Below are 16,402 nucleotides of genomic sequence, written 5' to 3' on the forward strand. Positions count from 1 at the left end.
CCCTCCGGGCGGAAAGTGGCAACTTTCGTCCCGCTGCGCTAAACTAAGTTGCCGCTTTCCGCCTTCGTCGGACAAAAATAGTATACACTTCTCGGGAAGTAAATAAAGAAAGCCTCAGATCACATGTTTGTTGACCTCGGCTTCGCCTCGGCCAACAATTACATGTGATCTGAGACATTTACTTTACTTCCCTAGGTGTGTAATATACTATTTTAGTTACATGGGGATGATCAATCATTCTGTTGTTCATGCAGAGTGCAAGCAAGTATTAAATGTTTACTGTAAGGATGATTATCAATGCACTGATTATTATAAAGCTAAATGTTTCTTCAACAATTGCTCTATTCCGAATGATTTTTTCGTACCTGAGAATGCTCACAATGTCAGCTTATATGCCGCAACATGTAAGAAAAGATAGGGCTTTTATTGCCTGAATATTGTGATATAGTAATTGAATTTCAGATCTTGGAGACGTTTGTCGAACTGATCACCATTGTCGTGACCTAGAAAATGCTCATTGCTTTGAGGACGAATGTCGTTGTCAGAAGGGCTTTGCAAAAATTCACGATAAATGCTATAAGCTTTCGGATGTTAATTGTACTCATGATTCCACCTGCAAGAAGTATGGTCACGATTATTGGTGCCTCTTGAATGCTTGTCATCAAGAAGGCATATACTTTGATACAGCAGATATCCATCAATGGAGAGCTAAATGTAAGTTCATTTATATGACGTTACTCCTTTTACGACTACTCTTTTATATAACTTACATGGGTCGATGGTTATTGTAGAATCGATCTCAATTGTCAAAATCAACCAAACACTAGATGCCACCAAAATAAATGTCAATGTGCGTACGGTTACAAACATGAATCAGGTGAATGCAAAGAACAACCTCCTGACCACTGTTCTAGGCGTCATCCCTGCAAAGGTCGAAATAAAGAATGTATTCTTGGTTTTTGTCAAACTCCAGACTAGTTTTTCGAATGCGCAAGTGCTGAAACCTTGAATTCTTATGCTGCTAAAGGTAATAGTGACCTTTATAATGTTCTTATTATAATGTGATCATGTAATTGTGTATTATCCAATACCAAAATATTTTATTCAATAACTAACTTGTAGATTATAAGGATGTCTGTCAAAAAGACCATCACTGTCGCAATCTGGACAGTAGTATCTGTAGCAACGGAAAATGCATCTTTCTATTTGGTTTGAAGCTGCATTCTGATGTGCCTAAACCAACTGTTACAAACTGTACCTCTGATTCGGACTGCTGGCAAATAAAAACATTTTGTTTTCTTAACACGTGTCGTACCTCGGACGATTTCTTCAATACATCAACTATCGACGAATTCAATGCTTACGCTGCAAACAGTAAGAATTAATCTATTGAATTTGAACATCTTATAATTAAAGTACTTGTTCACAGGGCAGTTTGGTCGTGTCGATTCGATCATCATTGTCGTAACTTACAAAATACTCATTGTCTGAAAAAGAAATGCAACTGCTTACCCGGATATGAATATGTTGAAGGCATTTGTCAAAAAGCGATCAACGTCACTTGTACAGATGATTCTGAATGCCTGTTGCCTAGATCTTACTGTTTCATCAATACATGTCTTTATCCAGAAGATTTTCTAGCGCCAGCTAATGGCTATAACATCAGTGTGTACGCCACCAAACGTAAGTTATCTCTATCAGCTTCTATCAGTTCATATTTAATCGCGATTAATTAGATATCGATGGGTTCTGTCAAACTGATTACCATTGTCGAGAAATAGAACATTCCAAGTGTTATTATCGTAGATGCATCTGCAAGAATAAGCACTCTTCTAATGGTGGTATATGCCTTGATACTACTGGGAGTACTTAGGGAATTTTCAGTTAAGACTTGTATATCATTTATAAACAGCATGTTCGCATGAAAAATAAAAATTTCATGAACCTATAACCTTTTTTGTTGAATTATTGGAAAACTCTGTTTCATCGATATTAAATAAAAATTTAAATATCTAACATACAAATATGTAGATAATTGTAAAATCCTGATGACAGAAAAAATATATTTTCAGGGTTTTCTACATAAAAAATCGTTTTTTCTTTTTTTATTTGCACGCCTCATAGCGCGAAACGTGAGGTAATGCTTTGCTCCCGCCTTATCAAGGTCAAGCAATTTTGTGATCTTAAAAGGTCTCTATTACAACCATATTGAACTTATACAACAATATGAGTAGATTTGCATCGAGAAAAATACTTGAAGTAAACTATTTCATACTTTTTAAAAATCATTTTATGTTGCTACTTTGAAATTAAAACTTTGAAACATTGACTGGTCAATTTCATAGGTTGTGAGGGAGAGGGAAAGTCGGAAGTTGGATAAATCAGTCACTAATAACACTTCGATATAAGTATTAGTTGGAGGTATTCAAATAAGAGATTTCTTTATAGTAATCAAGTCTCATTCAATTCAAATAAATGGATCTCTGCAAGTACTGGAAAAATTAATAATTTATAGAATAAAAATTTTTTTTTGGTAGCAGAAGAATTGTAATGTGAAGCCGAGTTAATCCGAAGATTAAATTATCTTATGAATCAAATATCAGCTTATTTTACAATAAATTGTCACACTTTATTTCAGAAAATTTTCTATTGAACGTCAAAAAATTAATTCATTATCAATTGAATGTACGATATTTTCTTTGAATTGCCGATATTGTTTGTATTCATATTCAATTAACAGCCAAGACCAGTGATTGCAGTTTCAATCGGCTTAGCAAAACGAATGGAAATTTTGAAAAAACGTTTTTAGAGATAATAGATAATTTAATAAACTATTTCACCACAAAGCGTTTTTTTCAAAAATTTCATTCGTTTCATGAAACCAATCGAAACTGCAATTGCTCTGCTGTTGGGAGTGCGACAGAGATAGTTCCGTTGAACTCCGTGAGAGCAAAGCGAGAAAAAGATGGTTTTGCCTGTTAAGCAAAAAAAAAAAAAAAAAAACAGTAATAAAAAATTGGAATGGCGTGATGATTAAAAAAAATGAGACAAATTTACACAATAATCATAGTACAATTCATAAATATTTGATCTCAATATTTGAATGGAAAACATAGCATATTGATTTAGATTTAATGTTGATAATGATCGAGTTAGATTTCCTATGAACATAAATATTTGGCTTCTATGAATTATAATTCATAATTTTATTCATAATTTGTCTTTTGGATTTAAATATAGCAATATAAAAAATTGAAGGGGAAAAATGACAGAGAAGGTTGATAATTACTCCCCGCCGGGCCTTTGCCCCTGGACCCCAATTTTGTACCCACATCTATCGCCGCATTTGTAATACAAAATACTATGTGCAACTCGTGCGACGTTGTCGATTACCAACTCAAGCGAATGACTGCACTCGCTTCGCTCGTGTTCAACTTCGCTTTCGTGGGCTATCGACAACTTGTCACACTTGTTGCACAATATACTATTTATTAATCATTCACTTTATACATCAGTGTGGGTAATTTTTCTATTCAGCCTAACAATCTTCATATAACGATTTGCGTCGATCTTCAAATTAAAAAATTTAAGGATACTTTTAGAAATAAAAATGTATTCATACATTAAAAATGAAAAATATTTCAAGTGGATTCTGTATTCAATTTTCGTACATGAGCCATGAGGCAGTTCTTCCGAGATTAAATAACTCAAGGTGACTTTGATAACTCTGTTGATAACTCTGTGATACGAAAAGTAGTGAAATTTGTCAGCGACTCTACTCAGAAAACTGACTCATTATTTTATTTTGATCGATAAATAGTAATCCGTAAAAATGCATTTATTGCGCAGTAAAAACTCAAGGCTAGAATTTAACCACGAAAAATATGTTATAACTTTTTTTTGGTAAATTATTTTGCATTAATTAGTGCAGTAAATGATATTTTTTTTGCGTTAATCAATATTATTTTGCAGTAACATTATAATTTCATATCTCTTTTCGTGAGAACATAAATTTTTGAATAGATTCTACCGTTAGCTAAGAGCATAAGAACAATTTTACGTTGTAAAATATATGCATAGCAATCTATCAAAAGTCAAGCACGTCCACACACATGTATATTATGAGTCATGCAAAAGATAATCTCTATTGACGTGATTAATACCTCAATACGTACCATTTTCTATGTATATAAATACTTATTTCAAAGTTCGTTATATATTACTATAACTTTTACCAACCGTCTTGCTATAAGCTTATTGTTTTTGACATTTTTAGATTTTATTAATAGATAAATAAGAATTTGTCACATTTAAAAAAATCCAATCGATCAATTATAATAATTTCCGGGTGAAAAATAGTTATGACAAAATTACTATTTTTATTTTCGGTGTTAATTGGAGTAATGACGAATTCGACTGTCTCTATTGCAAAGAAAATACCATCAAGTTCTTATTCTTCCGAAAGTTGCAGCTCAAATCGCGCTCTGGTAAGCAGTCATGATTTTGTTGTACTTGATTTCAATGTTACAAATATTGTAAATAATATTTTTTTTTGTTTAAGTGTAATCCAAATCTTCCGCAACCCTGCTGTGACTCCAACAACAAGTGCATCAATATTTATCGAACTACACTTGATGCAGAACTTTATATCTGCTTAAAAGAAGGTTATTATATTATTAAAAAAAAAATAATTAATAAAAATGTGAAGTTATTATTAACATTATTACTTTACTCAAAGCCAAGTTGGGAGATACTTGTAAAAACTGGTTCGACTGTGAAGCAATAATTGCAGCAAAATGTTCAGAAGACAGCACATGTGCTTGCGATAAGTATTCTTCAGAGTGGAATGGTACGATCTGTTTATACCCTACAATGGAAGAACAATTGATTCCTGAACTTCAGAATAATTATCATTTCGATGAACGCAACAGATTGTATGTCCTAAAGACTAATTTTGTTTCCCAGTCTCGTTTTAACAGAAAATCAGGTAAGATATTTTTGATAGTTATATTCTAGAAAGAATTTTGGGCCTTGTGAGAATCGGATTTTTCTAGAGGTCTCGCTGATGGTCTCACTGAAGGTCGTTTTGCTAGAAGTTGTGCTAATGATATTGCTGCCGGTCTCACTGGTAATTTTAATAGCGATCACGGTGATGGTATTCTAGAGATCACGCTGACGGTCTCACTGGCGGTCTCGCTGGAGATCGTTATACTAGAAGTTGTGCTAATGATATTGCTGTCGGTCTCACTAGTAATTTTAATAGCGATCACGCTAACGATCTTTCTGGAGGTCTCGCTGGAGATCACACTGACGATTTTTTTAGAGGTCTCGCTGGTGAGCACGCTAACGATCTTTCTAAAGGTCTCACTGGAGATCACGCTGACGATCTTTCTGAAGGTCTCACTGGAGATCACGCTGACGATCTATCTGGAGGTCTCGCTGGAGATCACGATTATGAGACGATCCCGAACTTTTGCGGAACTTTTCCGGAACTTCTCCGGAACGCTATAGAAACAGTATTAAAAAAAATTTCACTTATAAAATTTTGAGTAACTAAAAATTTGAAATTCTTAAAATTTTTGAGGAACTTCTCCGGAACTTTTTCGGAACTCTTTGGAAAAAACATTAAAAAAGTTTACTTTCAAATTTTTGAGTAACGAAAAATTTGAAATTCTTAAAATTTATTAGGAACTTCTCAGGAACTTTTACGGAACTCTTTAGAAACAGTATTAAAAAAATTTACTTACAAACTTTTAAGTAATCAAAAATTTAAAATTCTTAAAATTTTTTAGGAACTTCTCCGGAACGTTTCCGGAACTTTGTAGAAACAGTATTAAAAAAATTCCAAAAAACATTTAAAAAAAGTTCCGGAAAGATTCCTGAAAAATTCCAGATAAGTTCCTAATAAATTTTGAGAATTTTGAATTTTTGGTTACTCAAAAATTTGTAAGTAAACTTCTTTAATGTTGTTTCTACAGAGTTCCGAAAAAGTTCCGTAAAAGTTCCGCAAAAGTTCCGGAGAAGTCCCTAAAAAATTTTAAGAATTTCAAATTTTTGATTACTTAAAAGTTTGTAAGTAAATTTTTTTAACTGTTTCTAAAGAGTTCCGCAAAAGTTCATTTACTGCACTAATTAATGCAAAATAATTTACCAAAAAAAAGTTATAACATATTTTTCATGATTAAATTCTAGCCTTGAGTTTTTACTGCGCAACAAATGCATTTTTACGGATTACCATTTATCGATCGAAATAAAATAATGAGTCAGTTTTCCGAGTAGAGTCGCTGACAAATTTCACTACTTTTCGTATCACAGAGTTATCAAAGTCACCTTGAGTTATTTAATCTCTCTAGTTCTTTAATGGCTCATGTACGAAAATTGAATAAAGAATCCACTTGAAATATTTTTCATTTTTAATGTATGAATACATTTTTATTTCTAAAAGTATCCTCAAATTTTTTAATTTGAAAATCGACGCAAATCGTTATATGAAGATTGTTAGGCTGAATAGAAAAATTACCCACACTTATGTATAAAGTAAATGATTAATAAATAGTATATTTTGCAACAAGTGTGACAAATAAAAATCGTATTGAAGTGTAGAGCGGTACACAAGCTAGAACGTTATCTTTAAGTGATAATTCGGAGAGAATGATGTATCTCTGCTGACTTCGGTCACGAGTAATCTATTTTATTGCATAATTTTCATTTTATTTCTAATGGAGATCTTATTCTATTTTATAATTTAATTTAATGCAAAGTAAAAAGAATTTTGTTATAAATAAATAAATTTATTGAGACAAACAAGTTATTACGTTACAAACTTTCCCGTGTAAAAAAAAAGTTCCGGAAACGTTCCGGAAACATTCCTCATAAAAGCTCCGATTATGAGACGATCCGGAACTTCTCCGGAACTCTTAAGAAACAGTACTAAAAAAAATTTCACTCATAAACTTTTGAGTAACTAAAAATTTGAAATTCTTAAAATTTTTGAGGAACTTCTCCGGAACTATTGCGGAACTTTTTCGGAACTCTTTTGAAAAAACATTAAAAAAGTTTACTTACAAATTTTTGAGTAACGAAAAATTTGAAATTCTTAAAATTTATTAGGAACTTCTCCGGAACTTTTGCGGAACTCTTTGGAACAGTATTAAAAAAATTTACTTACAAACTTTTAAGTAACTAAAAATTTGAAATTCTTAAAATGTTTTAGGAACTTCTCCGGAACTTTTGCGGAACTTTTTCGGAACTCTTTGGAATGGTGTTAAAAAAAATTTACTTACAAACTATTGAGTTACTAAAAATTTGAAATTCTTAAAATTTTTTAGGAACTTTTGTGGAACGTTTCCGGAACTTTGTAGAAACAGTATTAGAAAAATTCCAAAAAACATTTAAAAAAAGTTCCGGAAAGATTCCTGAAAAGTTCCAGATAAGTTCCTAATAAATTTTGAGAATTTTGAATTTTTGGTTACTCAAAAATTTGTAAGTAAACTTCTTTAATGTTGTTTCTACAGAGTTCCGAAACAGTTCCGTAAAAGTTCCGCAAAAGTTCCGGAGAAGTCCCTAAAAAATTTTAAGAATTTCAAATTTTTGATTACTTAAAAGTTTGTAAGTAAATTTTTTTAACTGTTTCTAAAGAGTTCCGCAAAAGTTCCTTAAAAATTTCAAGAATTTAAATTTTTTGGTTACTCAAAAGTTTGTCAGTAAACTTTTTAAATGTTGTTTCTAAAAAGTTCCGCAAAAGTTCCGGAGACGTTCCTCAAAAATTTTAAGAATTTCAAATTTTTAGTTACTCAAAAGTTTGTAAGTGAAATTTTTTTTAATCCTGTTTCTAAAGAGTTCCGGAGAAGTTCCGGAAAAGTTCTGGATCGTCTCATAATCGGAACTTTTTTGAGGAATGTTTCCAGAACTTTTTTTTTACACGGGTTGGTTTACAAATCATAAATAGTAACTAAAAATAGACCTGAAATGAACTTAAATGAACTTAAATGTTAGATATAAAAAATGTTTATTTCTTTTTCAAAGACTTCAACGCTACACTGTTAGTGTTTGATTATAAACTAATTGTAATAAATTATAAACTAAAGACAAAAATTAAAACTAATTAATTCTTAAATACTAAACATAAAAATTGTACAAATATAATTTTACAAGAGGAAGTTGCGAACGAAGTATGTCATATTATCATTAGACATCATCTTCAAGTAAGTCATACTTCCTGATTAGATCGGAAGCAGCATCTATATAATTTTTGTTCCATATCTTGTGGATATAGATATCCGTCCAACTAATTCCAGTAAGGTCCTGGTGAAGTATTGATTCATCACCGCAACATTTTTCTTCATCCTAAAATTTTAAATAAATAAATGTGTGTGTGTGTGTGTGTGTGTGTGTGTGTGCAAGTCACACACGGTAGAAGTGAAACTTTCGAAAAGTCCCTGATTAAATATACTCATTGAAATGTATTGAAAAAATAAACAGTCCCTTCATGTAAACTGTATATTAAAAATACATAAAAAAAAGAATTAGGATTATTGAAAACAATTCAAATCTCATCATTTTCAATACATTTCAATAAGTATTTTCAATCAAGGGTAGGCTACGAGAGATTGAGATAGATATAGTGTCAGGAGTATTAGAATAAATGTAAGGTTTATTATTTTTCACCGAGCCTAAAAATTATTTAATATTTTAATGGGCTTGTTCAAGTTTACTAAGTTCTTCGCTGGACTGAGCTTAGATTAGTATAACTTGCATTGTTTTTTTTATAGATATTCTTTAGAGAGAATGTAGTCACTTTTAGTTTTTAGTACATGATCTGCTAAGATCTCCCTGGAAAACAGCGTCAATCATTGTTTTCGATCGGGTAGTTTTTGGCATAATTTTATCTTACCAATCGTCCAGTTTGTAGAGCTTTGTGCTTTTGGACTTCTTTTTCGCGGAATGCCATCTTCTCGCATTTGGACCCACCAATTAGTTGCGGCCGGTACAAAGGTCTATCAATACTAGCCTTTATAGGATCGTAGGCTGAACCATCGATATATTTCTGAAAAAGACATTAAATTTAATCCATTAATAAGATACTATTATCAGTAATTGAATTCAAATCAAATAATAAATAATTAATATTCAATAAACATACTATTTCATTTTGGCTAGTTCTATTCAAAGTCGCAAGAACCCTTTCCACTTCATCCATTGCTTCATTAACAGAAATGACTCCTGAGTAACTTGGTTCCTTCGATAATTCAGTCCTCGAAATATAAATATTTGGATTGTCCTCACACTCCGATAAGTGTTTCTGTAACAATGAAAAATATTAAAAATTAAGTATGTGAAAATTTTTAGAATGGAAATAATATAATATTTTTTACAAATATTTTAATTTTTTTAAAACGTTTAATTACATTTAAAAACCTGATATTTTGCATTAAATTAATTTTTCTTTCAGAATTAAAATTTTTTTCATTCCAATAAAGAAAACCCTTTAAAAAATTGAATATTTTTTGTAATATTAGAAATCGAGTAATGTAAAATTGAATCTTTTTTAATTTCGCTTTTTTAACAGTATATCAAAAACATCAGAAACAAAATCACAGTACTGATACTTGATAAAATTTGATATTAAATAAGCTCAAATCAAACACTTATATAAAGAAATTAAAAACCGAAGTATTACATTGTATTACACCACATTGCTGTGTCAAAAAAGTGAAAAATTATAAGCAATATGTTGATTGAAAAGAATAAAATCTTTATATACTAAACTTTTAATTAAATACTGGTACATTACCTCTTTCTCGTCAATATCAATTATATGTCGTGGGTTATAAACACAGATCGTTTTATCTGTTAGCTTATTCGTCTTCAAACACTTCACTAAATGTCTGTATAACTTTGACTTAGAAACTCTATGATATTTATTAATCGGACACGTTGTTATCGGATTTTCGAAAGGTGCAGACATTTTCACAAAATAATTTTGAATTAAATTCTTATCGAAAAATAAAACTCTGACTTATAAAGTTGTAATAATTTTATAATTATTGTCTGCAAATATAACGTATCGAAAAAAATAAAGATGAGCCAACGAAATGCTTTCCGATTAACGTGGTTTCTGTCTTCTGAATTTACTATTAAACAAAAATAACACGTGCTTCTACAAAAAGACAAAGTTAGTGACTGTTGCACTGAAAACTTGTGACAATGTAAAATCTACGTTGTCTAGGGTGACTTTATATAGTCAGCTTGGTATACTTACAAAAGACACCTGTCCCTGAGTCAAAAATATCTAGACAATAGAAAATATCCATGCATCCAATTTTTCTAAATGACCCTCAGGAATAGCTGAAGAGGTAAGATTTGAGAGCTGTGAGACACTCAGGTAGTCATAAATAATGGCGAGTCGGCTAATGGTAGTTGAGGACAAATGATTGAATGCTCATTAAGTAAAACTTTAAAATTCGGATTCAATGGTAAGAGTATTGAATTATACTCATCCTACCTTTGAATAATAAATAACATTTAAGCATAAAAACGATATTCATGAAATAACATAAGAAAGGGTTACTTAAAAATAAGGTGTAGCACAAAAGAATATACTTATTGCAAAAAAGCAATTAGTTTCTGAGACAAAATTAGTCAAGCTTGACTAAGTAGTCAAGCTGTATTAACAAATCTTTTATTTGCTTACAAAATTAACTTTTCAGCATTTTTTTTTTTTTTTCAAAAATTTTCGAATTTATTTATTTTTTTTTAATTTACCAAATCGCTGAGACAGAATTAAGAGAAAAGTGAAAAAAAAAAAAACGTTTTTTTTTATTTTAATAAAAATTAAGGATACTTTTAGAAATAAAAATGTATTCATACATTAAAAATGAAAAATATTTCAAGTGGATTCTTTATTCAATTTTCGTACATGAGCCATTAAAGAACTAGAGAGATTAAATAACTCAAGGTGACTTTGATAACTCTGTTGATAACTCTGTGATACGAAAAGTAGTGAAATTTGTCAGCGACTCTACTCGGAAAACTGACTCATTATTTTATTTCGATCGATAAATGGTAATCCGTAAAAATGCATTTGTTGCGCAGTGAAAACTCAAGGCTAGAATTTAACCACGAAAAATATGTTATAACTTTTTTTTGGTAAATTATTTTGCATTAATTAGTGCAGTAAATGATATTTTTTTTTGCGTTAATCAATATTATTTTGCAGCAACATTATAATTTCATATCTCTTTTCGTGAGAACATAAATTTTTGAATAGATTCTACCGTTAGCTAAGAGCATAAGAACAATTTTACGTGGTAAAATATATGCATAGCGATCTATCAAAAGTCAAGCACGTCCACACACATGTATATTATGTCATTTTTATGACGATTTTTATTTTTTACCATGCTACTGGCTTCAGGTGCTTGCGCACTGATAGAAGGATTTCTTAGTATTTAAAAAGATTTCTTTGTATTTAAGAAATCATTTCTTAAACATCATTTCTTAGTATTTAAAAAATATTTCTTAAATACAAAGAAATATTTCTTATATATTAAGAAATATAACTACTAAGAAATATTTCTTAAATACAAAGAAATATTTCTTAAATACTAAGAAATATTTTTTAAATGCTAAGAAATGATGTTTAAGAAATGATTTCTTAAATACAAAGAAATCTTCTTAAATGCTAAGAATTCCTTCTATCAATGCGAGAAACAAAACAAATTCATTTTTTTTCAACCAATCAGAGAACTTGGCCCCGCCTATCTTTTTTCTTTGTCTTTCAACAAAACCAAATTCCTGGGCCTAATTATGAGTCATGCAAAAGATAATCTCTATTGACGTGATTAATACCTCAATACGTACCATTTTCTATGTATATAAATACTTATTTCAAAGTTCGTCATATATTACTATAACTTTTACCAACCGTCTTGCTAGAAGCTTATTGTTTTTGACATTTTGAGATTTTATTAATAGATAAATAAGAATTTGTTATATTTAAAAAAATCCAATCGATCATTTATAATAATTTCCGGGTGAAAAATAATTATGACAAAATTACTATTTTTATTTTCGGTGTTAATTGGAGTACTGACGAATTCGACTGTCTCTATTGCAAAGAAAATACCATCAAGTTCTTATTTTTCCGAAAGTTGCAGCTCAAATCGCGCTCTGGTAAGCAGTCATGATTTTGTTGTACTTGATTTCGATGTTACAAATATTGTAAAAAATATTTTTTTTTGTTTAAGTGTAATCCAAATCTTCCGCAACCCTGCTGTGACTCCAACAACAAGTGCATCAATGTTTATCGAACTAAACTTGATGCAGAACTTTATGTCTGCTTAAAAGAAGGTTATTATATTATTAAAAAAAAATAATTAATAAAAATGTGAAGTTATTATTAACATTATTACTTTACTCAAAGCCAAGTTGGGAGATACTTGTGAAAACTGGTTCGACTGTGAAGCAATAATTGAAGCAAAATGTTCAGAAGACAGCACATGTGCTTGCAATAAGTTTTCTTCAGAGTGGAATGATACGATCTGTTTATATCCTACAGTGGAAGAACAATTGATTCCTGAACTTCAGAATAATTATCATTTCGATGAACGCAACAGATTGTATTTCGTAAAGACTAATTTTGTTTCCCAGTCTGGTTTTAACAGAAAATCAGGTAAGATATTTTTGATAGTTATATTCTAGAAAGAATTTTGGGCCTTGTGAGAATCGGATTTAAGATTTTTAATCAAGTATCTGTATTCAAATTTCGGAAATTTTAACCTCAGACTTTTTTGGCAAATTTTTATAACTGTATAAAATGACATCTAACGTTTTGCTCAAATAGCTTGTTTAAATTTAATGCTACTTATATAGCTTGGATTTAAATCTTCATGGTAAATATTAATATCTATTTCACTATTAACAGAAATACAATACGGAGAAAAATGCGTTGATGATGATCAATGTTCAGAGTTAGGTGATCGAGGTCTGGTTTGTGCTGTGTCTCTCAAGGTAACGTATGATAAATAAAAATTACTAATTTTGCTTTTGGTAAAAATGCACAAAAAAAATTTTTGAAATTTTTTTTCTGAGAATTGTGCTTGTCTATACTCAGGGATCACATGAATGCAAATGTCCAGAGTGGATGAAATTTGATTTGGAAATTGGATATTGTACAGACATTACGGAGTTGCCTGATTTAAATCATGATTCAAACCTAACTAATTCTGAAGTAGAGATACTAGACGAAAAAGAACTTAACGAAGAATATGAAGATTTTCCCTAAAAAAAAATGTTAAAATTTCGATTCAAACAATCATCAAAGTTTTCGTGTAAATTTTAAATTTATTAAAAATTGTTCATTCATACAAATATAACTGATGAAAAATTGCAAGAAAATTGAAAAAAAAACATTTTTGTTTTTTTTAAGCTCTACAATTCATTTCTGCACCTCGAAAATCTAAAATCAATTAGCTCGGAAGAAGAATTTACTCAATTAGCATTTTTTCAATTGCCTTTAATTAATTAACAAATAGTGATCGTCATTCAGTTTGTTCTGGAATTTTATAATATTCTGTTAAACTATCTAGAAACAACCTCCCGAGTCCAATTAAAGGTAATGCTATTTAATCGAGTAAACCCACGTAAAATTGAGTATCTTTTTTGGGCTATTCGACTGATTTTTTACGTTATCTAGTATTCGGAAAATTTAACAAAGAAGGGTTGCTTTTTATTTTACTATGTATATAATAGCAGGTCGAATTATTAGGAACTACTTTGCTCTCATGATCATGTAACGTAAGTCAGATCGTAGTGGGATACTTTGGTCAAATTTTATTAACAATTAAAGTCCTTTTCAATTGATTTTTTCAACATTTTGCAAAATAAGTAAAAATTTATCCAAAAAAAAACTTTAACGTTGATTATATTAAAGTTTTTTATAATTGAAAAATTACATTAGATTTTTCAAACGTGTTATCAACTGTATCTTTGGTGCAGCTTTGAAGCACTCTATTTTTTAAATTAATGAACAAATAGAAAAATGTTTTAAATTATATCTGTGGAGAATTTTACTCTTTACAAACTCTCAATTAGTTGTATTTACTGTGATTCCAATATAGTTTGAGCTATTTGGAAAAAATTGAGAAAACTTGTGAATTTTCGGAAAATTCTGCTCAGACATTATATAGGATTTTGTATAATTATATGTAATTATATCTTATTATATAAAAATTTTTTCCCCAGGTAGATAAAATCATATATAATTATACAAAAATATATAAAATGATACATAATTTTATATAATTATATATATTTATATAAAATTTTAAGTTAACAATTATGTATAATTAGATCAAATTATATATAATTATACATAATTTTATATAGTTTTGTATAATTATATATAATTTTATATAATTATATCTTATTATATAAAATTTTATTTCCCGGGAAGATAACATTATATATAATTATGTATAAATTTATATATAATAATTTTATGTAATAATTTATATAAAATTAGATCAAATTATATATAATTTTTTCCCCCGGGAACAGTAGCGACACAAACGTCTTATGATTTATTTCAAAGAACATTTGTTAACTATTAGCAAATCTTATTTGAATGACATAATCAGTCAAATTCAATCAAATATACCAAAAAAAATTAATATTTGGTTGTAAGTAATCCTAATTTAAATGAAACAAATTTTTTCATATTAGATACATATTTTTAAGTTATTTTAAATAAATCTACAAATTTCATCAAACAACCTGTTTTCTCAGTCTGGACAATGCTGTGGAGCGTCAACAACCCCTACGGAAAAATTATATATCCTAGAATATATACTAGGAATATATCCTAGAATATATACTAGGAATATATCCTAGAATATATACTAGGAATATATCCTAGAATATACTCTAGAATATATGCTGGGATATACGAAAATTCGCAAAAAAAATATGCTACGATATATGTGTTAGTATATATTCCAATATATATCCCGGATATATCCATGGATATATACTTGCGCTCGTATGTGTCCCGTTGTACGTAAAATTTTTTTGAGATCAGATATAGTCTGGTTCATAATCAATGGACGTAACACATGCATATATATCTTAGAATATATCATAGGATATATTCTAAGATATATTCTAGGATATATACTAGAATATATCGGAGGATATATTCTAGAATATATCCTAACATATATTTTTCGGCAAATTTTCTTATATTCAGCATATATCCTTGAATATATACTAGGATATATTCCCAGCATATATTCTAGGATACATAATTTTTCAGTGGAGGAATGTATAAGTATACCAAAATATAATTAAAATTTCAATAGCTGTAAGATTATTAAAGTTGATGATTTGAATACTACTATGTTTATCAGGCATCAGGCTCGTATATTACATAATTCAAGATTTGTGCTTTTAAATGACTTTTATAACCCGTGTAAAAAAAAAGTTTCCTAAAAAGTTCCGGAATAGTTCCTGGTCCGGAAAGTTCCGATGATAAGACAATCCGGAACATCCCCGGAATACTTTTGCAATGTTCTCGAAATAGTTCTGGATCATTCATGGAACACTTCCGGAACATTTCCGGAAAATCTCCGACAGACATAAAACATCGCTGGAATACTTCGAGAATAAATTAGGAATACTTCCGGAACATAATCCAAACGTTTACCGGAAATGTTTCAAAAGTATTCGAGGATTTTTCCAGGAATATTTTAAACATATCCCCGATGTATTCCCGATATATTTTGTAACTATTCCCGATTTGTTCCAGAAGTATTTCGGGAATATTCCAGGAATGTTCCGGAAGTATTCCTAATTTATTCTGGAAGTATTCCAGCGATGTTCTATAAATCTGCCGGAGATTTTCCGGAAATGTTCCGGAAGTGTTCCACGGATGTTCCAGAACTATTTCGAGAACATTGCAGAAGTATTCCGGGGATGTTCCGGATTGTCTTATCATAGGAACGTTCCGGACCAGGAACTATTCCGGAACTTTTCAGGAATTTTTTTTTTTTACACGGGAACTTGCTTTAATTTAAACAATACAATCTTGTTACTAATTATCAAACAATTATTTAGACCTGGTGCTGTCAAACTAACAGTGGCTGTGTAACAGCATCACTTGTCAAATTATTAACTTAATGGCGTTATTTATATGCAATTGCTACAATTTTTATAATTATTATTATTATTATTTTTTTTTATTTTTATTAATTACTATTATATTGTTTTTGGGTTGCAATTGCTAGCACATCAATGGTCTACTCATTTAACAACCTATCTATTAAATTACTGTACTATTTATGTCATCTTGTTATTCATTACAAATTTTTTATATACTAACTATTGTAACTATCAACCCTGTTAA

The 16,402-nt window shown here is 29.8% G+C and overlaps 1 protein-coding gene and 2 long non-coding RNA genes across 4 annotated transcripts; all 3 read left to right on the forward strand.

The window, feature by feature from the left end:
* Positions 1-253: 253 nt before the first annotated feature.
* LOC123272086 lies at positions 254-604 on the forward strand. The gene is made up of 2 exons (XR_006511016.1): positions 254-404; positions 463-604. It is a non-coding gene; the product is annotated as an uncharacterized LOC123272086 (long non-coding RNA).
* A 616-nt stretch (positions 605-1,220) lies between these two features.
* LOC123272084 lies at positions 1,221-1,657 on the forward strand. Its single transcript, XR_006511014.1, has 2 exons — positions 1,221-1,374; positions 1,430-1,657. It is a non-coding gene; the product is annotated as an uncharacterized LOC123272084 (long non-coding RNA).
* A 2,659-nt stretch (positions 1,658-4,316) lies between these two features.
* Positions 4,317-13,300, forward strand: LOC123272081. Of its 2 annotated transcripts, none has more exons than XM_044738722.1 (5): positions 4,317-4,487; positions 4,562-4,664; positions 12,425-12,673; positions 12,926-13,011; positions 13,115-13,300. In XM_044738722.1, exons 1-5 carry the CDS (start codon positions 4,362-4,364, stop codon positions 13,283-13,285), a joined length of 735 nt encoding a protein of 244 aa, XP_044594657.1. In that variant the 5' UTR covers positions 4,317-4,361; the 3' UTR covers positions 13,286-13,300. The 2 variants fall into 2 exon arrangements, with proteins under 2 accessions (XP_044594657.1, XP_044594656.1); XM_044738721.1 differs by lacking the exons at positions 4,317-4,487; positions 4,562-4,664 and adding exons at positions 11,986-12,174; positions 12,249-12,351.
* Positions 13,301-16,402: the final 3,102 nt, after the last annotated feature.

Source organism: Cotesia glomerata, linkage group LG9, assembly GCF_020080835.1.
Source record: "Cotesia glomerata isolate CgM1 linkage group LG9, MPM_Cglom_v2.3, whole genome shotgun sequence".
In the NCBI taxonomy this organism is placed as follows: Eukaryota; Metazoa; Arthropoda; class Insecta; order Hymenoptera; family Braconidae; genus Cotesia; species Cotesia glomerata.